Consider the following 26,751-nt stretch of genomic DNA (forward strand, 5'->3'; position numbering starts at 1 on the left):
GCTCTTTCCATGTTCCATTAATTTAATATAGATATGAATTGGAAAAGGTCGGGACTTGCACGTAACAGCTGCCCTCTAGCGACATGAAAACATATGAAAATGGCGCGGTGGGTAAAAGTTGAAAAAGAAACTGGAAAGTTGATCAACGCCATAGCCGGCTTTGAGGTGAGATGCACAGTAAGAACAACACGGTTGCTTATTTTTGTCTTACCACGATAAATTCATAGCACACCCAAAGTGATAAAGTTTAGGAATTGTTTCTTGATTTTTGTTTATATTTTGTCGGAGAAGGGGGGGGGGGGGGGGGGGGGGGGGGCAGAAACTGTCACTGAGTCGGAACCGCAACAGTTAAAAGCCATAAGTGATAAAGTATTGCTTGAATGTGTATATTGATATTTAAGGTACTTAAAATTTTAAGGAACAATTCGTTAGTGGGACATCGAAAAGATTGTTCGTGATTTTTAAAAATGAAAGCTTGAAAGTTAAAGCAATAATAACTCTTCCTTTGAGATTCAAAATTCCGCATGAAATACATTGTAAACAACGCATGGAAATATATTCTATTGTATTTTACCACTAAAACGGCCGTTATTGCAGTAAAACTAAAATCTGTGCTTGTCAATATGGCTTTCGATGCTTTCATCAAGGCATTCGTTGCTAATGACGTAATGGTGTCACGCGGATTCTCGCGTTCATTCGAGACCAAAATAACATATGGCGCCAAACGCATTAATGCGGACGCAGACGTAAGTTGCGAGTTTTTATACAGTGCGTCGGTTAACGAAAAGCCCAGAATGGCACACATTGTGGATATTAATGTATTTTTAACAAAAAGACGAATATATCTCATGAATCTTATATTGTGTTGTTGTTGTCTGCTTTTCCCGCGGTTTTAAGTAGGTCAACAGTGACTATGCGATGTCAGAGAGAGCTCCGTCAGTTAAAATCTCTTAAGAGATTTTAACAAAAAACCGTACGTTTAGGAAAAAAACCCTGGATTAACTTTGAATGCAGGAATGGGGTCGCTGACCATTGGTAAGTACGGGGAAAATTGCCGTTTACTCCAGGAAAATCCAATTTTTGGCCAAAATGAAGAGTTATTATGACTTTAAGTGTGATCAATTCAAGACACTAACTTGATCTTGTTCAAGGTTCTCAGTTTGTCCTTGTTTTATCAAAGCACCATGGCACACTGAAATAGTCTGCTTCATAATAAAGTTACTGATCATTTTGTGGTAAACATCACAGACCACATGCTTATGGCATGCAACAAATAAATAAATAAATAAATAAATAAATAAATCTATATTTCAGCAAGGAGAAGAAAACTATGACCTGTGCCTCCAGTTTGCTCTGTCCAACTTCAAGTATCACAGGTTCCTGGCAGTGGACAGCCATAAGGTATCCAGAGCACTAAAGGGGTACGTGTTTATATTAAAACTAAATAAAATAAATATTACAAACACTTCAGCCCACAAGGCCATTTGAGTGGGCCATCAGAATTTAAAGATCTTTTGGTCCAAACAGAAATTAAAGTCTTTTACTGGTATTTGTAATGAGGGTTTCTAGTTATTTATTTACTTTCACAAGTTATGACATTGTTATCTCAAACTGGACTGAAAATTTTAGTTTGTGTTGACAAAGAATGAATTAGTAATAGCCTTACTATTACCACATTATCATTCTCTGTCCTATTTATCGCTAAATGAAAATTATTTTTTAAAAAATCTTTTCACAGCATTCATGAAAAGTTGAGAATCCACTCTAATCATGTGGAGGCTGAGAAGTTCAACAGTCTCACAGACAGTTTCCTGACCAGTCCAGTGTTTGAGGGCAAAACAGAAGGAAAAGTAGGTGAAACATCTCTGGAAGTCGTATTTTCATTGAATACATGACCTGAGCTGAAAAGAGACTAGTCACTAAATTTAAATGAAATTTGAAAATACCTCAAATTGCACAAGTAGAAATTAATTGTAGAAAATAAGGGTCTTAGTTTGGTCAAAAGTGATTAATTATATATATATCCTAGAAAATAGTCCGTTAAACCTGTAGATGCTTTTCAAAGTCTTCAAAAAGCTTGTTGAATTGGGTGATTTTTTTAAAAATAAATTTGGTTTACCTACTTACTAGTTTGTCTCTGCCATTTTTTTTTTAGACAGACACCCATTATGCCTTGCTGTCATTACTTTTGACTCTGGCCGATGCTCCAACACGGTCTACATATGAGGAAAGTCAGAAAGAGGTGGTACAGGGTAAGTGAAGCATCAGTTGTGTTAGTTGTGACACAGTGTCACATCTGTTGCAATTTATGTAACAATAACACATTTGGCATTTTGAGAGAGTGGAAGAGAAAAGGGACACAGTCGCACCTAACACACTTGGAATGGAGACTGGACCATCATATGGGGCTTAGTTCTATTTACATATATACCATTATAAATGAAGGTAGATTGCTGCTATTTTTACCACAGATGATTATTTAAAATAACTCATTACCATGAATTTTTTGCAAAGAACAGAATTTTCCTCTATTGAAAATAAGTCATATTGATGTATGTATCATTCTGTTCCAGAGGAGGCGGAGGTCTTTGACTGGGGTGCGTACCTGATGGAGGGACTAGAGCCTGATGGGCCTTACCCAGAGTCTCCGGTAAGAATTCAGTTGCCTTAATTTTAAAGGGTCATCCATTTTTATCATGAATTAAGCAAGTCTACATATTTATTAATTTTCTTATTCATTTATTTCTTTTAGATTTTTTCCAGTCCCTACCCCCCCCCCCCCACTTCATGAAAAGATAAAATGATGACTTTTTATAGCAATTTGGATAATCATTTATATTATTTTTTCAAAAATGAACAGAGGACAGTCATCCCCTTTCCTGGCTTCAATATTATAATTAATGTTCCAAGATAAGCAGTTCAGCAGAGAATGATTCAAATTAGAGCCTGCTCACATGACTAACAAACAAAATCATGGTCATTTTTTTTTATTTATTTATGTATTTATTTATTTATTTATATAAAGGTGTGGTCTGAAGATGAGGAAGAAGAAGCAGACAGGCAACCACATGTAGGCCAGAGAGAGGCCGTGGTGGCCCTAGACGACTCTGGTATCACAGTGGAGGAAGATCCGTCCAGGTCGACTTTGGCCGTAGTGGACACGGGGCAGTCGTGGCTGACCAGAAATGTGGTGGTTCAGTACTGGAGGGGTGACAGTGACCACTCTGTTCATAGTTTCCAGTATTCAGCAAGTTTATCTAGAGAGATGTAGGTGGTGATGTGAATTGTAGTTGTTGTGATATTTTCACATTCTTTATAGTAGATTCTTAAAAATGTTTTTAGACAGAAAACAGCCTGATAATATCTTATTGTTCTTAAATTTGTCCCAGCTGTCTGTGAGTTATTGAAATTACTGATATTTGTAAAAAAGCCAAAAATGGTTCACCTGACTAAAGGCTTGATACATTCAAAACATATGTTACAGTATGCTTCTATTATTCCAATATTTATTTTTGTTCAGTTTTCCCCCAGTGTTAGTGCCTCAGGAAGAATGCTTTTGGTCAATGATACCACTAACAAAACATCATTTTGACAGATACTGCAAAAAGAAATGCTCAAACTGAGGGAGAAATTACCAAAGCATACTACCAGTTTTGGCTTATATTTTGATGTTTAAATTGAATAAAAAAAAGTCTGTTCCAACTTAATGAGCAATTGCCATAGCATGCTACCAGTTTTGACTTAAATTTCATATTTTGATGTTTTTGCAGGGAAATCCACCTCAAATCCAGCAACCTGTTCTACAGTGACAGGGGGTCAACTCTAGTGACAGAGACACAGGCCATCAGGGAGACACTATGGTGAGTGCCCCCCCCCCCCCCCCCCCCCCCCGACACACACACACACACACACACACACACACACACTTGTCTATGTGTACCAACCGAGGACATCAGCACAACACCATACAACCGAGGACATCTTATTCCTTGGTTAAATCAAAATAAAAACATTCAATTTAGGGTAAAATCTATTCGAGTATGAATGTTATAAATTAATTTTTTATAAAAACTAATTTTTTGCTGACAAGAATTTTACATTCTAACCGAGGACACACACGGACACACACACGGACAGACACTACACATTACAACCGAGGACATGCATGCATCTACATGTAATAATGATTGTACTTTTAATGCAAAGCAAATTTTATATAGCGTTACTTTGCAGCAATTCACATTTTTATGAAATTCTTTCATATTTAAGGTAAATTCCAAAATAACACCAGAGGTGATGATTAAATGAACAGTTATACAATATTTAATGCTGGGCTTTGCCACTTTTTTAGAATTGAAGATTATGAGATAAAACATCAATTAATTTAGGAAAAGAAAGGATACTGATGAAATAAAATAAAAGACCAAAGAAATTCGTTTTCAAACATTTTATTTTCATAATGCTTATTTTCTATTTAGCACTCTTTTATTATCATGAATTTTGTATTTTGATAACACAAAGTGTCGTCCATTGGATACAGACTTGAACAGTACACAATTTTACAATTGAGGACATCATGCCAGCAGCACCCAAAATTGTGCTTTCTTCCAATTTGATGCAATATTATATAATGCTTAAGAGCATAATGATCATCAATTTTTTATAATAAAATATTAGTATCATGAATATTCAGAAAATGTGACTAGCAAAGGTTTTCAGGTTCATGGAACTCCAAAGTCATACTTTGAAAATGCTAAATGTATACAAGAGAGCACTGTACTGAAATGGGTTTCTTTCCATTTTTAACTTTTTTACATAAAATAATACAGTTTACTGCCATTTCACATGATCAACTAAGAAAATTGTTGAGATGGCAAAAATATCAATATAACAAGTTTAAATGTCCTCCATTCCTCCATTCCGAACATTGTGAATGATTGAATCTGACAAACTACAATGATACGAGTTCATTTCCATTTTGGCACTTTTTTTACACAATACAAGATAACAGGTTTACCACCATTTTTATATAATCAACTAGCAATATTGTCAAGACGCAGAAATTGTCAAACAACCCATTTTACATATCTAGTAAATTCAATAATGAGACTGTTTACATGCCTGACAATCAAATCTGAGGAAAACCACTTATATACAAATAAAAGCTGAAGTCCCTCAAAACTCAACCAATCAATCTTATTTTTAAATTTGATTTGTATATAGATAACATTGATCACTCTTGTGAGTTTAATAACAACAGGCCTATCGGTTCTCCCTGAAATGTGCTTACAGTGTTACTAATATGCTTTTACTAATAATCATCAGTTCTGTGAGTTTCATGAAAACAGGCTTTAAGTTATTGGTTCTCCCTGAAATGTGCTTACAGTGTTACATAATTTATATGCTGAAAAAAAAAAAAAAAAAAAAAAAAAAAAAAAAAAAAAAAACAGCATAACATTTGAAAGAAAAGGGCCTGGTCTTGCTGATTTTCAATCTTGACCATTCTTTTACTAATAATCATCAGTTCTGTGAGTTTCATGAAAACAGGCTTATTGGTTCTCCTTGAAATATGTTAACAGTGTTGCATGTACACTGAAAAAAGGAGAAAAAATGCAAAACTTTTGAAAATAATCACCCCATTTCCTCCATTTTGAGACACTGTATTACACAGTACATGATAACATGTTTACCATCATATTTATTTAATCAACTAGCAATGTTGTAAAGATGCAGACAATTTCAGAGAAACACTAACATATTTACATATCTAGTTAATTCAATAACGAAACTGTCAACATGCCTGACAATCAAATCTGAGGAAAACCACTTATATACAAATAAAAGTTGAAGTCCCTCAGAACTCAACCAATCTATCTTATTTTTAAATTTGATTTGTATATAGATAACATTGATCACTCTTGTGAGTTTAATGACAACAGGCCTATCGGTTCTCCCTGAAATGTGCTTACAGTGTTACTTATATGCTGAAAAAAAAACAGCATAAAATTTGAAAGAAAAGGGCCTGGTCATGCTGATTTTCAATTTTGACCATTCTTTTACTCATAATAATCAGTTCTGTGAGTTTCATGAAAACAGGCTTTAAGTTATTGGTTCTTCCTGAAATGTGCTTACAGTGTTACTTCTTTGCTTAAAAAAAACAGCATAACATTTGAAAGAAAAGGGCCTGGTCATGCTGATTTTCAATGTTGACCATTCTTTTACTAATAATCATCAGTTCTGTGAGTTTCATGAAAACAGGCTTATTGGTTCTCCTTGAAATGTGCTTACAGTGTTACATGTATGCTGAAAAAAAAACAGCATAACATTTGAAAGAAAAGGGCCTGGTCATGCTGGTTTTCAATCTTGATCATTCCTTTTAATTTATTAATAATCATCAGTTCTCTGAGTTTCATGAAAACAGGCCTATTGGTTCTCCTTGAAGTGTGTTTACAGTGTTGCATGTACACTGAAAAAAGGAGAGAAAATAAGCAAAACTTTTGAAAATAATCACCCCATTTCCTCCATTTTGAGACACTGTATTACACAGTACATGATAACATGTTTACCGTCATATTTATTTAATCAACTAGCAATGTTGTAAAGATGCAGAAAATTTCAGACAAACACTAACATATTTACATATCTAGTTAGTTCAATAACGAAACTGTCAACATGCCTGACAATCAAATCTGAGGAAAACCACTTATATACAAATAAAAGCTGAAGTCCCTCAAAACTCAACCAATCAATCTTATTTTTAAACTTGATTTGTATATAGATAACATTGATTACTCCTGTGAGTTTCATGAAAACAGGCTTATTGGTTCTCCCTGAAATGTGCTTACAGTGTTACTTATATGCTGAAAAAAAAAAAAGAAAGAAAAGGGCCTGGTCATGCTGATTTTCAATCTTGACCATTCTTTTACTTATAATCATCAGTTCTGTGAGTTTTATGAAAAGCCTACTCTGTAGTATCGAATAAAAGTACTGATGGAATAAAAGTACTGGGTGGAAAAAATCTCAAAATTTAATAAAAGTACTGATGGAATAAAAGTACTGGGTGGAAAAAATCTCGAAATTTAATAAAAGTACTGGATGGAATAAAAGTACTGGGTGGAAAAAACCTTTACACCGCTCCCCCCCCCCCAAAAAAAAAATGAAATAAATAAATAAAAGTAAAGAAGAAGAAGAGAAAGAAACAAGGCAGCAAAGCTGTCAAATGTACAGACAAAAACCAGAAAATAAAAACGCAGGAAATAGGATACTGTCAATTCTGATGAACTAATGTATTATGCTAACTGTAAATGCATAGCCAAAATCAAATTCTTATTCTGCATAACATTGGATTAGGATGAAAGTAAAATGTGTATCAAGCATTAGACTAAGTTCCCATACCTAGATCAATCTAACAGGATCAATCCAACTCCAAGGGGTTTCTCACTAAATTGCTTTCAGTTTGAGAGTCTTAGGATTCTGGCATGCCAGTTTCAGTAGGCGTGACAGACAACTAAGCCACTTACATTGATTGCAATTTAGCGAGAATTCCCATGGAGATAGATCGATCCACAGTTAGCGTGATAGGGTCTGGAAATAGTCCCTAAGGTGTCAGGCTGATAAGAGTTAAACTTTGGAAATGCCAGAATGAGGTACAGTGAAAATTAAACACAAAAAAAATTGCTTAAACTCATTAAAAAAAAAAAAAAAAAATATATATATATATATATATATATATTATTATTATTATTAATTTTTTTTTTTTTTTTTGCTGTATGTCAATCCTAAGAATCATTCTTGTAACTTAACAAAATACAGAAAATGTTACAAAGTAAGAGTACAGGGCTCCTGGCAGATGGGAGTGATAAGTCACGACTTGAAAATGCCAGTATAGCACTCTATAAACCTGCATTGCCTCCAAAACAGAAAACAATCACACTGGTTTTTAAACACAAGCTGCACTTCTGTCTTATGAAACTTTTCAGTAAGTTTCAGTATCGTAAGTAACATGGTTTTCCCGTAACCGCTATCCTGGCAGCAGTGTCCAAAATAGGGTTTTCTTCAACTTTCATGCAATAAACCATAATACTTAACAGTATAATGACCATCAAATTTTTTATAAAAAAATAAAAGTATCATGAATATTCAGAAAATGTGATTTGGGAAGGTCTTCAAGGCCATGGAAGTTCAGAGTCACACTTTCAAAATGCCAAAATGTAAACAAGAGATAACTGTACTGAAATGATTTTCTTTCCATTTTCAACACCTTTTTTAAAACAAAATGATCAATAAACTGTCATTTTTAAATGTTCAACTAGGAAAATTGTTGACATAGGAAAACTATCAATAGAACAATTTTCAATGTCCAATTTGCTCCATTTGCAGATGCTGAACATAGTGAATGATTAAATCTGACAAACTGCAATGATGAGTTCCTTTCCATTTATGATACTTTATTACACAATGCACAATATTATAACAGGTTTACCGTCATTTTTATATAATCAACAATATTGTTAAGAAGCAGAAAATGTCAAAACAACACTTTTACATATCTTATTAGTTCCATAATGAGACTGTTAACATGCCTAAGAATTAAATCTGAAGAAATAACAATTATATACAAAAATACAGAAAATGCACAGCACTTCTGGTGGATGGGAGTAAAAAATCACATCTTGAAGATGCTAGTGTTTGAAAAATAATTTAAAAAAAAAAATTAAAAAAAAAACGTAAAAAATTCCAATAAAGCTGCTATTCAAACTTTTAATCTAGCTGTATTAACTTGATATTAATAACCCCACCAAGTTTGAGAAAAATAAAGCACTGTTATTCATCTATAGCATGTTGGCATAACACATTCTTTTTGTTGTAAATTTATTTGCAATGTTTAACACCATTTATCTGCACAATTATCACCAAATCCTAATTTTGTGACACAGTTAAGAGAGCTAAACCTATGGGACTTTACAGGGAAATCTCAAGGAGTGTTTTATGTAATCTCATTTAATGGCCAATTGAAAATTAATGAGTAGGCAAGTGACTTTATAGACTTTAATTTAATTAGTGATCACCCAAGGGACAATTTTATAGACTGCCATCCATACAGTACCATCATATAGCACAAAGGTGTTGCATACATGCTGAAAAAAAGTGAAAAACAGCATTACTTCCCTAAAAATGACCCAATCACGCTGATTTTCAAACTTGACCTGCGTATTATGAATATTCATCAGTTCTGTAAGTTTGAAACCAAAAGGTAAAATGGTTTTCCACTTATCGTGTTATCGGTGCTGCATATATGCTGAAAAAAGTGAAAAAACAGCATAAATTCCCTATAAGTGACCCGATCATGCTGATTTTCGAACTTGACCTGCGTATTACGAATATTCATCAGTTCTGTAAGTTTCAAGCCAAAAGAAAAAAAGTTTTCCACTTATCGTGTTATCGGTAAAAGTGCACGGCGACGGCCACGACGGCGACAGCGACGGCGACGACAGACGCAGATGACGGCTATATGTACAGACACATCTGTGTCTGTACATAAAAAGCTAGCTATTGATCATTGTGTCACAGTTTGTTTTAATTGGATGAATAACAAACTTCTGTGTAATAGACAAGGATTTATTTGACCTGTAGAATAAAGGAAGTAAATGTATGACCGTGCTGGTCAGATACAAGTGACAAAGTCAATCTTTGTTATAGTGAATAAAACATTTAAACAAAATAACTAATTAAATAACCAAACCCGTTTAATAGTATAAATAACTAAACAAATAGCTTACTAACAATGTATCATGGCAATTTACATTTAAAAAAAATACTCAGCTCACCTGTAGAATAAAGGAAGTAAATGTATGACCGTGCTGGTCAGATACAAGTGACAAAGTGAAAAGGGCGCGGCAAACGACTACGACTAAGATCACGTGAAGATGATTCTCATCACGTGTGAGAAGTAACCAATGAACGCACACCAAAGAGAGAAAGAAAGAAAGAAGAAATAGATAAATGAATATAGTAAAAATACACGAAACCATACACTGTCACATTCTACCCCCCCTAATGAAATGGTGTCCTCACCATTACAAACATCAGAGGTAATCTTAAATTATCTTTGAGGCACCATCAAAATAAATTGGGCTGGAAATACCCAATTTTCAAAAGAAAACACAAGACATTATACAAGATATTTATTTACATATATACATTTGAAAAGTATACTTTTAAACAAACACAGATTGGTCTTCTGTGTTGACATTGACCATTATTTCAATATAATCTTTTAAAATCTTCCCTTGTTTCTCTGACAACTCACTCAAACTTGCATGTAGTTCCATGATGTACGCGTCCGTCATCCACGCAGGTTTTCTTCTGGTTCTTTTTGATCTTCTCAAAGATTTTTCTTCAATATCATTCTTCTCACTACTCTGTTCACCTGTGCACACATTATCACCACTCAGAGAAATTCTGTCATTCTTTTCCTCAACATATACATCACCTGTGTACTCAGTTTCACCAATTTGAGAAATTCCATCATTCTTTTCTTCAACATATGCATCATCTGTGCACTCAGTATCAACACTCTGAGAAATTCTTTCATACTCATTATCATTTTCTATACGTTCCTCTACGTCACGTTCACTCATACTTTCTGCCTTTCCAGGTAAAATGATATCAACATAAAGCTGATTTTCTTCCTCACTGTCTGAATCACTCTTATTGACACATTTACTCTGACATATACGGGTTTTATTTTTCTTTGGTTTGACACAGCTATTTGACTTAGACATTGATGACGATATTGGTAACAATAAGTTTCGGTGTAATACTTTGGTTTGTTTTCCACCTTCCCTCTGGACTTGATATACAGGGATTTCTTTGTTGGGCTGGGATAAAACAACGAAAACTTCATCTTGCCACCTGTCAGCCAATTTGTGTTTCCCCCCTTCCTTAAATGCCACAGTTTTTACTAAAACTCTGTCACCTGGATGTAGAGTCGCATTTCTCACTTTTAAATCATACACGTCTTTTTGATTCTTTTGTGCTCTCTGAATATTTTCTTTTGCTAATTGGTGAGCTTTGAACAATTTGGCTTTAAAGTCTTTCATATATTGTGTGTACGATTCCTGAGATTTTTTATGGCTATCACTGTCAAGCAAAGTGTCTATAGGAAGACGAGGTTCCCGGCCAAACATTAATGAAAAAGGTGAGTAACCAGTGGAGTTGTGAATGGTACTATTGTACGCATGAACCAAAAATGGCAAATGACTCTTCCAGTCTTTCTTCTCTTCCTCCTCGAGAGTACCCAGCATGTTTAAAAGAGTATGATTAAAACGCTCACACATGCCATTTCCCATAGGGTGATAAGGGGTGGTACGACTTTTTTCAATGTTGGCAATTTCACACAAATTCTTTATGATAGAACTTTCAAAGTTGCGACCTTGATCGCTGTGCAGACGAGCAGGAAAACCGTAATGCACAATAAGATTTTCAAAGAGCGCTTTTGCTGTAGTTTTGGCCGTTTGATTTCGGGTAGGGACCGCCAATGCATATCTTGTAAAGTGGTCGGTCATAACTAGAATGCTATCAAAACGACCTTTAGAAGGTTCAAGGCTCAAGAAGTCTATGCAAACCAATTCCATAGGCTGAGTTGTATGAATATTGACTAGTGTTGCAGCGGGCACTGAAACAGGGGTTTTTCTTTTTACGCATCGACCACAAGAACTTATTTTTTCTGATACATCTTTTGCCATAGATGGCCAAAAGAACCTATTTCTTACTAACTGTAAAGTACGGTCTCTTCCAAAGTGTCCCATATGATCATGTAACATTTCCAAAACATACTCTCTCTTGCATTTCGGCAATACAAGTTGATACATGTATTTCTCACCAACCTTTCTCTTCCTATATAACACACCATTCCTCAAAGTCAGATGATTCCACTCATAACACAAACACCGCACTTCCTTGCTTTCATTTTTTAATTGTCTTAGCGATGGTTTGTTGTTGTTCAGTAAAAATGCAATTACCTTGGAAATACCCCTGTCCGATTCCTGGACAGTTTTCCAATCAATTTGTGAACACATACCCTCTTCATGAGAAAATTCGGTGACACTTGCAGAGAGTGCTAGTGTATCAATGAAAGAAGGTTCACCTAATACTCCATCAGACACAGCATGAAAGACATTGGAGTGTATTGTGTTAGAATGAGGAATTCTTGACATGCCATCCGCATCTTTGTTATTTAGGCCACTTCTGTAAGATATTGAAAAGTTATAATTCCCTAATTCTGCTAGCCATCTGTGCCCTGTAGCATCCAATTTGGCTGTTGTGAGAATGTAGGTGAGAGGATTGTTGTCTGTGACAACATGAAAAGTTTGGCCATAGAGGTAATCATGGAATTTTTCAGTGACAGACCACTTTAATGCTAGGAATTCTAATTTATGAGTGGTGTAGTTTCTTTCTGATTGACTTAAACTTCTTGATGCGTAGGCTATCACACGGAGAGCACCATTTTGCTTTTGATATAGGACTGCACCTAAGCCGCTGTGACTGGCGTCTATGTGCAATTCGAAAGGAAGATTGTAGTCTGCATAGGCAAGGATAGGTGGTGAAGATAGAATGTCTTTCAGAGTATTGAAAGAGGAAAGATGGGGTTTGCTGAAACAAATATTGTGATTCTTGTCATGTTTTCCCTTCAATAAATCGGTAAGAGGTTTGGCAATCTTTGCATAATCTTTCACAAATCTTCTGTAATAACCTGCAAAACCAAGGAATTGTCTTAATTCTTTGAGAGTGGTAGGAATGGGCCAATTTTGTAAAGAGTTGATTTTCTCAGGGTCTGTGCAAATTCCATTTTCTGAAATGATGTGACCAAGATATTTCACCTTTCTTTTGAAGAACTGACATTTTGAGGCTTTCAACTTCAGACCACACTCATTCAAGCGCTTGAACACTTTTCTTAAACGATCCAAGTGTTCATCAAGTGTACTGGAAAAAACGATTATGTCATCCAAGTATATGCAACATTCGCGCATTGTCATGTCACCAAAACAACGTTCCATTAGGCGCTGAAAAGTTGCTGGGGCATTTGTCAACCCAAAAGGTAAACGATTGCACTCAAAAAGGCCTACATTTGCTACTGAGAATGCCGTTTTCTCTTTATCACTTTCCTCCATTTCAACCTGCCAGTACCCTGACTTCAAGTCCAGCGAAGAAAACCATTTGGATCCTGCCATATTGTTGAGGATATCATCCACACGAGGCAATGCATACGCATCCTTAATTGTACGGCTGTTTAGTTTGCGGTAGTCAATGCAAACTCTAAGTTTACCATCCCGTTTTCTTACACAAACCACATTGGAAGACCAGGGACTATGGGATTCACGAATGGCACCACATGCAAGCATCTCCTTCAGATGTGCTTTGAGTTCCTCATGCACAGCAGGTGGTACACGTCTGCACCGTTCCTTGAATGGTTCATCATTGGAGAGCTTAATTGCATGTTTCACAAGTGTGGTGTGTCCTAAATCTGTATCAGACTTTGAAAATACACACGACCATTCATCCATCAACTTTTTCACTTTTTCCTTTTCACCAACTGTAAGATCACTACCAGCCAACATTTTTTCAATCTCGTTGCTGTCACAAGCATCATTGTCAACACATTGATTAGATATATGACTGATCTCACTCACTTGCGCAACAACACACTTGGCAGGTATATTCACACACTTTTGACTGACGTTCGTGATTTCAACTGGGATTTTTGAACTACCATTCACTTCAATCAAACCGGGTGTCAACATCAAACCACCAGGAAGATTATTATGAGACTCTACCAACAATGGGATTTTGCAACCATAGGCAACCCTCAGAAATCCATGTACAATGACTGATTGATTCGGATGTAATTCAACAGATTTTGTAGAATGCACCAGATTGGACTTAAAAGGAGATTTTAAATCATTGACCTGGTTCATGATGTTTGTTCCTATCACCACAGGCACCTTCATATTGTACTCGGTGTCAGGCACAACAAGAAAGATTGCTGACATAGAAATTGGACTTTCTGAAATTCTAGAAAAATTCTGAAATAAAGAAAAATCTGCTTCTATGTAACCAGTATAGGGTAATATCATTCCATTTGCACCATGAATTGTTATCAAATTTTCCATAGGCATGATATCCCTGTGTTTCATATGCTTATCAACAAATGAAATTGCTACTGTAGACACCATTGACCCAGTATCCCACAATCCAATACAAGGGACTTCATCAACCTGAATATGAAATTCATTAGCTGGGCCTACAATGTTTTCAATGGGGCTGGTGTTCACCTTTCCCAACAATTGCCCCTTGTTTTGCTGAGAACGAACTAGTTTAAAGAAGGACAGTTTCTTTGAATATGCCCCCCTTTACCACATTTGTAGCATTTCACCTCCCTTTTCCTTCTCTCCTGTTTCATTTCCAGTTTTTCAATACGTTCATTCATTTTTGTGATTTGTTTAATTAACTCATCCATTTTATCAGAAATATCTGACTGAGGTGTGGAAACCGAAGAAGCAGTTTGGGATTCACAATGAACAGGTTTGGAAGAAGATACTGTAGTCTGGGCTCTACTTTGTACAGGCTTAGACACAATTTCCTGTTCTAAAACTCTTGCAGCAGTAAGTAATTTTGCAAAAGAGTCACCGTTATCAAATTTATGTCTCAAACCATTTTTGACATAAGCAGACGATAACCCTTTGTAAAATTTATTTCTGAGCATGTTGTTATGCACCTCTGGTTCCTGCAAATTTTCTGTATCTGAAATAGAAGACAAAAGTTTTTCTAACCTGCATGCCCAGAGTGTGATGCTTTCGTTGGGATTTTGTTTTGCTGAAAAAAACTTTTCATATAAATCTTCCGCCGGCAATACGTCGCCAAAATGTTTATTCATCATGTCCAGCACTGCTGTAACACCTGCCTCATGACCTAGGCTAAGTAAAAGTTCACATGCCACTCCCTTTAGTGATTTTCTTATTGCCTGCAAAATCATGGATTCATCATATGATTCATCCTTTAATAGAGCTTCCACCTCATATTTCCATTGCTTATATGAAGCCTCTCCCATTTGAGTACCCCCTGAAAATTTTACCAAATAGGGTATTGCAGTTGTTCTAATCATTACTTCAGACGGGGATTTGTGGGGCTTAGGGGTGGAATGAGAAAAGTGTATTTTCCTTTTGGTCTTAGAAGAACTGAAACCAAAACGAGAAGTTCCAACATTTCCAGAGACACCAATGTCGCCTGGAGATTTATATACAGGTTCCTCCGACTCATGATCAGAATCTGAAGACTCCATTTCAAGAAATGAGATGCACAGTACAGCAATAAAAGAAATGTAAAAATTACAGGCAAGTCCCGATTGATATCAGAATAGATGAAAGAATGCGAAATAAACAGTTCTAGAAAAAGAATGGTGAGGTTTAGTATAGCTTAATTTGCCATGATACAAATAAATAAATAAATAAATACGTTTCTTTTTCTATTTACACACAAATAAAATTGAAAATTATCAATGAGTGTACTATCAAACAAATGAAAACTATCCGACCTATCGGTCTACTGTCATTACCAAATTATGACTACAACGGATAGTAAATCCTATCAAAAGTGATAAGAAATATAATCAAACCAAAACCAGCACACTGATAAACTAGGTCAACTAAGTTTATACGTATTTCACTGCTACCAAGAAATAAAGGCTTAGCAGTAACACCGGCAATGCTGAATCAACGCTACTAATTACTGTGAAATACACACTACTACGATACAAAGTGGAGTGGAATCGCGGTTGTTGTTCGCTGTAGCGTAACTTGATTTTGGTATTGTTCACTGTAGCGTAACTTGATTTGAGGGTTGTTCACTCATGCATAACAACAACACACCTTGAAAATAGTTGTCTCGTGCTACCCAGGTGTAAGTGAACAGCAAAAAATAAAATGTAATGTTCCTAATGAAAAATAAGAGTCTATATACACTATTATTTACATACGCTAATGCACAAGAGAGTTAACATAATATTACTCCGGTCAACAAAAACAACAAAACTGTAACGGGAAGTAATATCCACTAAACTACTCTCGTAAACAATCAGCAAACAAACAAACAAACAATGTGTTATGAAAATTTCACCTTGACAGACTAACAATCGACAATGGACTTAAAGGCAGTCCTGTGATTAGACCAACTAATGTAGCTTGCTTTTTCCCTCCGCACATGCGTAATTCACCTTAGGGTTTTCAGTTTTCAGAAAAACACATCACAAATTACTATACACACAATGACTTACTCACTGATAGGGTCAAGAGGTGAATATAAGGGACATTATATGGGCAAAACCACAATATCATATAAATAATGTACGTCTATCAACGGAAACTTGTCCAAGCTAGAAATACCGATAGCTTCTGATTATATGGTTCACAAATTATACCAAAATCAGCAAAGACAATTTTTACAAGGACAATGTACTTCAACTAATCAAATGGGTAATAAAACAGTCACTCAATCAATGTCAATATATAAGAAACACATTGAACAGCATCCACAACTTTAGATGCACATTTATATACAGTTCGCAAAGGCAAATTGTCACTGGTGGACTCATCCAATCATCAATGATTCAATATCAATGTCAACGACTTGCAAAAGTCATATACATATATACAGTCAATTGTTGCAACTTACGTGAAGTATCTGCTTTATTACTTCACCTTTCTCCACTCAGTCTGAGCTCAGATCAGAATAGACGTCTGTTTTCGGCCAAATTTTCAAGGACCAGGTTTCGGGGATGAAGGCGTTCTCTGTTGAAGAGGGTACTTCAGGTCTACGCCACGACGCTCTCATGTAGAGGTTCAGAGGTTACCAAAGTGATGTTCACACCAACCGACGCTCTGTTGTAGAGGTTCAGAAGTTACTGAAGCGATATTCACACCAAACGATCGTCCACGCTCTGTTGTAGAGGGAACCATATGCGAGAGGTCCCGGGTTCAACTCCCGGACGAGCCCCCATGTGTCACAGTTTGTTTTAATTGGATGAATAACAAACTTCTGTGTAATAGACAAGGATTTATTTGACCTGTAGAATAAAGGAAGTAAATGTATGACCGTGCTGGTCAGATACAAGTGACAAAGTCAATCTTTGTTATAGTGAATAAAACATTTAAACAAAATAACTAATTAAATAACCAAACCCGTTTAATAGTATAAATAACTAAACAAATAGCTTACTAACAATGTATCATGGCAATTTACATTTAAAAAAAATACTCAGCTCACCTGTAGAATAAAGGAAGTAAATGTATGACCGTGCTGGTCAGATACAAGTGACAAAGTGAAAAGGGCGCGGCAAACGACTACGACTAAGATCACGTGAAGATGATTCTCATCACGTGTGAGAAGTAACCAATGAACGCACACCAAAGAGAGAAAGAAAGAAAGAAGAAATAGATAAATGAATATAGTAAAAATACACGAAACCATACACTGTCACAATTGTAAAAAAAAAAAAAAATTCACCAGGTAAAATTCACTCAGTATTAAAATTTATCTTAAAAACGGGATGAGTTAAATTTCATAATTGTCAGGGGCCGAAGACCCAGATATATCGCACCTAAGCCGCCTCCGAGAGCCATACGGTTCATACTAGTAAATTTATTCTCAGATATAAGGTTCGTTTTGCATACCTGTAAACTCCTAAGGGTTTATCTTACATAGAAATGTGATTTAACATCGTTTAAATCATAAATCGGCATGAAATAATTGACGTTTGAAAACAGACACAACTTCTTTGCTGCACTTGAAATGACCTCCTTAGCTATAAATATGATCCTATCACCTTGCGACATTGCATCATTCGATCGATATACATGAGTAGTTGTCACTGCTGAAGGGAAAGCACGTCTATTTATAGAAACTGAAATCAGGTGACGCATGTACTGTTGTGTTCAGAGAGCGACTTCCGCTTGACCTACTTTCCAGTGCTGTTTGTGGAACAGTAGGTAATGAGTTGAGATCTCGATTTTCTTCTCATTATACTTCAATTTAAGAAAATAAAAAGCGTGACTTGTACTTGTGTAATTTCCCACCGGTACAATAGGTATTTAATAAACATACCGGGTGGAAGATTTTTGAAAAATTAATAAGCGTACTGGGTGAAAGTGGAGCGTACCGGCGGGAAGAAATTTGGAAAATTAATTAACGTACCGGTACGTTTATTTGATACTTTTAGTTTATTTCAGAGTAATTCTTGCACCCTCAAAAGATTGTCGGTCCTAAGATCTACCGAGTGAGCCACAAATTCAGACAGTTCTTCTTTATTTAAACCACTCCAAGTCAGTTGTACTAATAAAGAAGCGTGCCGTAATATGTACAGTGCGATGATAGTTATGTAGTTACGTAACGGCCTAGGAGAGCTTAATTTGATAAAAAAAGACCTTTAGTTTAAAAATATGAACTTACTGAATATATAGACATCTGAGATATAACATTAGTTTCAGTTTAGTCTGCCCTTTACAGCACAACCGAGGACGCGGAATTTGGTCCGCCCTTTACAGCACAACCGAGGACGCGTGTGTATAGCTCGATTTCAGACAAAAAGTTGGACAGTATTTCTGATACACTCGTGGCGGGAATTTGGCCCGCGCTATACAGCATAACCGAGGACTGGCTCAGAATAGCGTCAAATTTCACCACCTAACTTGAAATGGGCCCCTTTATGCATTCCACTGCTTATGTCAACCGAGGACGTCCTCGGTTGGAGGTGTGTCCTCGGTTAGTGGGTTTCGGGCGGGTGTGTGTCCTCGGTTAGAATGCGTGCACAAGAGCACACACACACACACACACACACACACACACACACAAAGAAAAAAATATATACCTCAGTACTGTGATTTTTTGACAATTGGGAGCCAAAAATGTCTTTTAAGATCGAGATCAGTGCTGGCAACCCCCTGGACCCATGCCATATTTTTACAGTTTTTCTTTGTTTTGTTACTGTTTTGGATTCTGTCAAGGTACTTGGCCTCCCCTTCAGAAACCACACCTACTTCTCATTCTGATGGGTTTATTCTTTCTTTTTGAAGGTTGCTTTCTGGTGTCCCTGAATCTTACATCTTTTCTCTGGACCGGGATGGAAAGTTTGCTGTCAGAGATGGTCTTAAATTTTCTCACTTAACACAGGTAAGTTTTTTTCCTGAACTTTTTCTAGCCACCAGCTTGTGTTTCAAGTCAGTGTGACTGTTAATTGTTAATTGAATGTTGCTGGTAAAAAACAATTAACACCAATTTCTTTCACTTATAAATTGATCTTCTAGGAAAGTTTGCTGGCTTTTCTGAGGAAAATGACAACATACGGCAATATAGTGCATCAACTGCAGCAATTTGTGGAGGCGGTGCTCATGAATAGTTACCATGACAACAGTGTGGCAGCTGTCAGTCAAACTCACCAGGCCTATGCCACCACTACTGCCACCTATTTACAAAACTTGAAAAAACAGCTGACTATATTGGAGAAACAAGCCATGGCACAGGGTAGGGGTTTTATTTTATTTGTACCACCACTGTGAGCACTGGGTGTAATTATGGTTTGAGCTCTTAGTTTTATTTAATTTTATGTAATTTTATTTTATTCAAATTTTATTTTTATTACTTTTTCATACATGATGAATTAAGTTGTGTTAAGTGCTAAAAAGAATATTTAAGAGGTATAAGGATTTTTATACTGTCATCACATTAACCATGCCATACCAGTATACCATGTTATTGCGTGTTTAAAATGAACTGTTGATCATTATTATATATTTGCCACATTAATTGTTCCATTTACATATACCCCTCTTAATTCTTGTATTGAGATATGAGATGTTGGTTGCCAAGATCTTTGAAAATTTATAAAATCTGTGTTATGACAATTTCCAGAGGAGACCATGACCTTGCTGACCTTGACCCATAACCTTCGACCTAGATTCCACGAGCTGGAGGTCCTGCACAGAGTACACCAAGAGGGTATTGTCAGCTGTAGGGGGAGCCACTCAGAACAGGCCTCTCACCTCCTCAGCACTCTGTATGACACCATATGTGAATATGACTCCACTGGAGAGGATGGGGTTCTGACAGTAAGTGTGGATGTGTTTGTTTGTGTGTTTGCATGCATGCATGTGAGAGTATGTATGTGTGTGCTTGTGAGTATGTGCGAATTTATATGTGTGCTTGTGCCAAATTATTTGACAGCGCAACTTAAGAGAGGGAAAGTGTACTTTTCTTTGTATATTGTTTTAGTGTGTGTTTGTGTGTGTGTGTGTTTGCATGCATGCATGTGAGAGTATGTATGTGTGCTTGCAAGTATGTGTGAATTTATGTGGGTGCTTGTGCCAACTTAAGAGAGAGAAAGTGTACTTTTCTTTGTATATTGTTTGTGTGTGTGTGTATATACAAAACATGTTTGTTTACATGGGGGTTAATAAATTTTGTATCAAAATGAATACAGTTATTTATTATTATTATTGACTCGCTGGGAGCTTTTGTTGATCATATTTCATGATATTTTTGCAGGTGTCATTGTTGTTACCACTGTGGATACAGACAGCCAAACCTTACATAGACATCATAGATGGGTGGATTACACATGGGAATCTCACAGATCCTGTCAAAGAATTTATTATTCAAAGGTGAATGCATAGCAGATATTCGTTTCCTCCAATATTTCATAAGAAGTCCTCAGGTATATGTAACACACTGGAGAAATTATTATTTGTTATTTGTCATAGCTCTGCAGAACTCCATAAAGCTTTCATTTATTTATTAATTTATTTTTAACCATTTTTCATTACTTTGTATTGATAAATTGCTGATTATTTTTCTTTTATAGAAATGATAATGTAAAAGCCCTGGACGAAAAATTCTGGGAGACCGCATTCAGTCTACATTGCAGTCCAACTGTAGAGGGCAGTTCAAGCAGTGAGGACATCACACCAGGGTTCACTAGTAATCAAGAGGGGACTACCCAGAGTGCTGAGCAGACATACAGGAAGTCCAGTTGGGCTCCCACATTTCTGCGGCCTGTCTTGAATCATGTGATCTTCGCAGGGAAGTCCATGGAGATGTTTCAGAACCTTGGGAGACTGCTTGATGTAGTAGAAGGTGGGCAGGGTGAGCGCTGTTATCCATCGTTATCAGTCTCAATTTCAGTGCCCACCTACCCCCAGTATGCGTTACTGCGAGACTGAAGAAGCTGGCTGATAGCATGCCGAAATATTTCAAGTGATCAGTTTTTGCTTAGTTTACAAGTGATAAAAGAGCTTTTGATCTCTGTCTTGTTCAAAATCGATAAAAGTTTTAAAACATCTATGGGATGCCGTATGCAGTATTTGAGTGACAAAATAAATTTTCTGTTTATCAAGAGTTTAGAACAGTTAAAGGGGAATGTTATAAATATGGCATAATATATATTATATATTGTTTGCTGACAATCTTGAAAGCCAACAAAGACTTACACATATTTTAAGTGATTGTTTAAATAAATATCTCCCATTGCACTCTTCTGTATTATTGTAATTTTTAATTCATCTTTATTATTTTATAAGGTTCACACCCCAAGCCTCTGTATGACACTTTTGTGGACAACTTACAAGATTTTCTCGGCCATCAAGATGTGCCTTCCAAGCCTATGGAGCAGAGCCCACAGAATCATAACACCCTGATCATCACTGCCCATGTTTCTCAACAGATGCTGGTGAAGGGTACCAATGATCCCTTGCTGAGGGTCAACTTTGCTGGGATATTCAGGTTGACAGCAGGGGATGTGGTGGAAACCAACAGGGAACAATACAAGTAAGATTGCAATTGTCTACCTTAAGGCTCGCTCCCAGTGAAACTATCGGTCTACTTATCTACTTACATCGATCCAACTCAGCGGATCACCTCCTCTTATTTCCAACATACTCATGTAATCAACAGCTTTGTTGTATTCTACTTAACTCCAGGAGGAGGTGTGTGAATCTCTTAATCTGATTGCATTCTGCGAGAGTCCCTGCAGAGTTGGATCGATAGACGTAGACTGATAGTTTCATTGGAAATGAGCCCTTAATCTTTGCATTTGATTTTTTATTTAGTTTCATCTTTTTAGGAGGCAGAAAACACCGGTATGCATCAATCTGCTTTTAATTTAGATGGCAAATATTTGGCCAAACACTAGTCTTCTATGATGCACTGGCAACAATCTTGAAAAGCATAAGGAAAGGAAAACAAACTGATTTAAAAGCTTTAATATCGGCAAGTACTGAAAATTTCATTTAACATGTTGAATCACTTATTTTACAAAAGACATGGAGCAGTTATTTAGAAAAAAGTATACTTTAGTTTTTCAGACATGTTAGAGGGAGAAACATTGCAGCCAATCCAGGTGGTCTTACGACATTGTTTGTACCCGCACATTACACAGAAGTACCACAGAGTGTGCACAAAGTTACTGGACACCTTGAAAACTGACTACAAAATGCTGCACTACATGGAGACTATGAGGGTACTGTATGTATGCTACAGAGTGTGTACAAAACTTATTATGCCAGGGGAATTTTAGGCTGTTAAAGTTTGAAATTATGAGTATGCTACAGAGTTTGAACATACGTAGTTACTGAACATTTTGAAAACTGGTTATGAAATGTTGCACAGCATGGAGACTGTGAGGGTATGTTATGCTACAGAGTGTGTACAAAGGAGAATTTGATGCTTTTTTACTTTGAAGTTATGTTTTTATGGTAAAAGTGTATTAAAATTTTTTTTTTTTTTTTTTTTTTTTTTTTTTTTTTTTTTTTTTTATTGCAAATCTCAAATAAGTACAGATTTCAGCAAAAAATATAAAATTTATAAATAACTAAATAAAAATCACACTCACTCTCTCACTCACTCACAAAGAGACACTCAGTCATTTGCAATATATATATATATAGTTACTGTGTCATTTAATATATATGTCAACAACGATATATTGATAACCTAATAGTAAAATACTTAATAATACTTAATAAATAATATGATCTAATACAGATTAAAACAAATATGTGTTTTATTATCAAATATCGGCAGGGGAACATACGCAGATAGAAGATATCATTCCAGGAAGAGAGGCTGCAGCTTTTTCCATTTTTCATTAAATTTATCTATTGTCATGTTTCTCAGACTTATATTTCTCTCTGCGATGTAGGCCTGTCTCCATTCTATTTTAATATTTTCTATGTTCGGGGTAATGTTTTTCATTTTAAATTTATATATAATAAATTTTGTTATGATCAGCAAACTGTTGAGCGCATTGCATTTCAAATTTGGAATTCCTAGAATTATATCAGATGCTGTTAATTGTAATACAAGTCCAGCCTTTAAATGGATCCAGTCTTGTATTTTTGCCCAAAGGGGAGCAATTACTTTGCACTCAATAAATAAGTGTTGAAGAGTTTCAGGGTGTTCGTTACAGAAGGAGCAGGTCTCTGTGTCTTTTATCCCAATTTTTCGTAAAAAATTATTTGTAGCTAAAATTCTTTTTGATACTCTAAATTGAAACCAGCGCAGTTTAGTATCTAAAGTACATTGGAAAGGAATGTTATTCAAGATTTTCCACTCTTCAGCTGTGAGAGGTTCTTTAGAAAGGAGTTCCCATTTTGACATTGCATTAGTCTTTTTCATTTCGTTTGAGTTCAAAATATTGTAAAAAGGTTTCCCCCCTTTTGTAAATTTTAATAGCCATTTAAGTTGGGTTGAAATTATAGGGAGCTCAATTTTTTCATGTAAATTGTCTATATTCATTTGTTTTTGAAATTTTTTTACTGCGCATAGTATACTTGTGAACGTAACATAATTTATTATATTCCCGTGCCTTTCCTTGAACTGTTGGTATGTGAGGTAATTTCCCTCTGTATCGATCAAGTCATTTATGTTTCTTATACCTATTTTATTACAGGTTCTTATAAGAATAGGATTGTTTTTTATCCGTATTTTATCATTTAGCCATAAACATTCTTTTAAAAAATTTTCTTTTGTATCAATCTTTTTATTCTTTAACAGTCTGCACCATGCATCAATGACTTGATTCCAAAAAGCATTTTTTGATCCGTTCTTAATTTTTTGCATTTCAGACATTCCCATTTCAGACCAGTGTACACCCTTACTTTCAGGGATCAGACTAAGGAAAAAGAAAGACCATTTTGAATTTTTGTGCATGATTCTCCTGAGCCATGAAATTTTTAGGGAATCAATATAGTTTCTAATGTCGGGGACTTTTATACCTCCATTTGAGTACGACTGTGTCATTATGTCTCGTTTTACTCTTTCAATATTTCCATTCCATATGAAATTAAAGCACATTTTTTGTATTTTGTCTACATATTTGTTTGGTATTGGCAATGTGGAAAATAAATGAGTCATTTTTGGAAGGATCAGTGATTTAAAAATTACATTTCTCCCCAAAACTGTTAGCGATCGGTGAGTCCATTGTTTCATAGTTCTTTCCATATCTTCGAGTTTCTCTCTATAATTTTTCTCAATCATTTCATGTAAATTTACTGAGAAATCTATTCCAAGGATTCTGAAAAAACGTTCATTCCAATCGAGATTCAACTCTTTACACATGCTCTCTTGTGAGTCTTTCTTGCTTCCGAACCAGTTTAATTTAGTTTTTTGATTGTTCATTTGTAGTCCAGAAAATTGGGAGAATTCATTTAGAACCTTTAGGGTATTTCTTAAACTTTTTTCAGTCCCATCCAACACAATAGTTGTGTCATCAGCATACTGGGAGATGAGAAAAGTTTGATTATGTATTGTAATGCCTTTTATGTCTATTTCATTTTTTAACATGATACTTAGTATCTCAGCACAAAGAATGAAAAGGTAAGGGGAGATGGGATCCCCCTGACGGCAACCCCGAGAAAGATTGAAGAAAGAAGAGGCAAAACCATTAACCAAGACACACGAAGAGGAGTCTTTAAGGAAGAGTTTTATCCATTTTATGATAGAATCTCCAAAGCCAAAGAATTCAAAGGTTTTTTCGATAAAACCCCAGTCGATTGAATCGAAAGCCTTAGCAAAATCGATTTGCATCAACAGACCTGGTATTTCATGTGCGTCACAGTATTCAATTAAGTCGAAAATGGTCCGTGTATTCTCACCTATGTATCTGCCCGCCATAAACCCATTTTGGTCTTCATTTATTAATATTGGTAATACTTTCTTTATTCGATTCGTTATACATGCCGAGGCGAGTTTATACACAACATTAAGTAATGATATCGGTCTTAGGTTTTTTAACGAGTTGGTAGGCTTATTATGTTTAGGTAGAAGGACGATTATACCCCGGGTAAGAGTTATAGGTAGTTTGTCTTTTTCGTATGCCTCGTTTATACATCTTATTAAAAAACTATTCAGTTCTTTCCAAAAGAATTTGAAAAATTCGTAAGTAAACCCGTCGGTACCTGGGCTCTTTTCATTTTTCGTTTGTCTTAATACTGTATAGAGTTCAGCGTAGTTTATCTTTCCTTCGAGCGAGGATGCTTCGGCTTCGGTCAATTTTGGAGTTTCAATATTTTCCAATCGAGTTTTTATGTCTACTGATTTGTGATTTTGTTTCTTAAATAAATTTTCGTAAAAGCGTGCGGTTTCTTTGAGAATCTCATTTTGTTCAGTAAGAATATTTCCGTTATCTGTTACCAGTTTAGTTATTGACTTATTTGTAAAATTGCGATTTTCCAGTGCTAAAAAGTATTTTGATGGTTTTTCTCCGTATTCTATCCATCTTTCTTTTGATCTTATCATTATGCCTTTTACTTTTATTTTTCTTATATTTTCCAGTTTCATCTTTTCCTTATTTATCATTTCAAGAATTTCTTCTTTTTTGTCTAATTCGGCCTCATTTTTAAGATCATTCTCTAGGTCGTTTATAGTATTTTCCACTTGTTTTTCCTCTGACTCTCTTTTCTTTTTTATCCTAGCACCAAAAGCAATCGTTTTCCCCCTAATTTTCATTAAGAGAGTTTCAAGAAATAGCCCATCGCTTATAGTTAACTGTAAAGAATGTCTGTCAATATTCAGTATGTTATCTCTATTATAGGGCGCTGCTGCATACTCTAAGATAGTTTCATCGATTATCTGCTTTACCATATCGGCATACTCACTTTCATATAAGTGGGAGTTATTGAATTTCCAAAAACCTTTTCCGTGTTTAATTTTCCTTTTTAACTGTAAGTCCAGAGTTATAATGGAGTGGTCGCTCTTATAACCTGGAATAATCTGACTATCTTCGATATAATTTGTAATGGTTGTGGAAACAATAAAATAATCTAACCTTGCCTGTTTAAAAGGCGTAGGCTGCCGCCATGTATACTGTCTAACATCCTCATGCATTTCCCTCCATATGTCGTGCCAGTTATGTAATTCCATCAAGGTATAAAGTTGATTAGAGGCCTTGGGGTTATTTTTATGTTTATAGTTATATGTGTCCTTCTCTTGGTTTAATACTAAGTTAAAGTCCCCACAGATAATATGATCCTGATTTCCAAAATTCATTATTGTCTCGTGTATTTTTAAGAAAAATTCAGGTGAATCATTATTGGGACCATACAGATTTATGAGTGAAATGTCTTTTTCATCTACTATCATACTAAGAGCAATAAAGTTTCCGTTAGTGTCTTTCTCAACCTCCTTAATTTTATATTCAAAATTATTGTT

The 26,751-nt window shown here is 35.6% G+C and overlaps 2 protein-coding genes across 3 annotated transcripts in view; one reads left to right on the forward strand and one right to left on the reverse strand.

Moving 5' to 3' along the window:
* The first annotated feature begins 61 nt into the window (after nucleotides 1-61).
* The window catches only part of LOC147759121 (gamma-tubulin complex component 5-like), a 31,549-nt gene continuing 4,859 nt past the window's right edge, over nucleotides 62-26,751 (forward strand). The window contains exons 1-14 of one of the 2 annotated variants that reach the window (XM_086998312.1): nucleotides 62-165; nucleotides 1,315-1,421; nucleotides 1,739-1,850; nucleotides 2,156-2,252; nucleotides 2,574-2,650; nucleotides 3,026-3,267; nucleotides 3,771-3,860; nucleotides 19,125-19,221; nucleotides 19,356-19,572; nucleotides 19,960-20,156; nucleotides 20,593-20,708; nucleotides 20,909-21,189; nucleotides 21,624-21,870; nucleotides 22,399-22,561. In XM_086998312.1, coding sequence (XP_086854438.1) covers nucleotides 94-165; nucleotides 1,315-1,421; nucleotides 1,739-1,850; nucleotides 2,156-2,252; nucleotides 2,574-2,650; nucleotides 3,026-3,267; nucleotides 3,771-3,860; nucleotides 19,125-19,221; nucleotides 19,356-19,572; nucleotides 19,960-20,156; nucleotides 20,593-20,708; nucleotides 20,909-21,189; nucleotides 21,624-21,870; nucleotides 22,399-22,561 — 2,115 coding nt within the window. In that variant the 5' untranslated portion in view covers nucleotides 62-93. The remainder of the gene's footprint in view (nucleotides 166-1,314; nucleotides 1,422-1,738; nucleotides 1,851-2,155; nucleotides 2,253-2,573; nucleotides 2,651-3,025; nucleotides 3,268-3,770; nucleotides 3,861-19,124; nucleotides 19,222-19,355; nucleotides 19,573-19,959; nucleotides 20,157-20,592; nucleotides 20,709-20,908; nucleotides 21,190-21,623; nucleotides 21,871-22,398; nucleotides 22,562-26,751) is intronic. The other variant, XM_086998313.1, reaches the window with a different exon arrangement.
* Nucleotides 14,369-15,415, reverse strand: LOC147759122 (uncharacterized). The gene has a single exon (XM_086998315.1). It carries the CDS (start codon nucleotides 15,338-15,340, stop codon nucleotides 14,372-14,374), a length of 969 nt encoding a protein of 322 aa, XP_086854441.1. The 5' UTR covers nucleotides 15,341-15,415; the 3' UTR covers nucleotides 14,369-14,371.

Source organism: Lingula anatina, unplaced genomic scaffold, assembly GCF_051362555.1.
Source record: "Lingula anatina isolate TDL-2025a unplaced genomic scaffold, LinAna3.0 unanchor82, whole genome shotgun sequence".
Classification (NCBI taxonomy): domain Eukaryota; kingdom Metazoa; phylum Brachiopoda; class Lingulata; order Lingulida; family Lingulidae; genus Lingula; species Lingula anatina.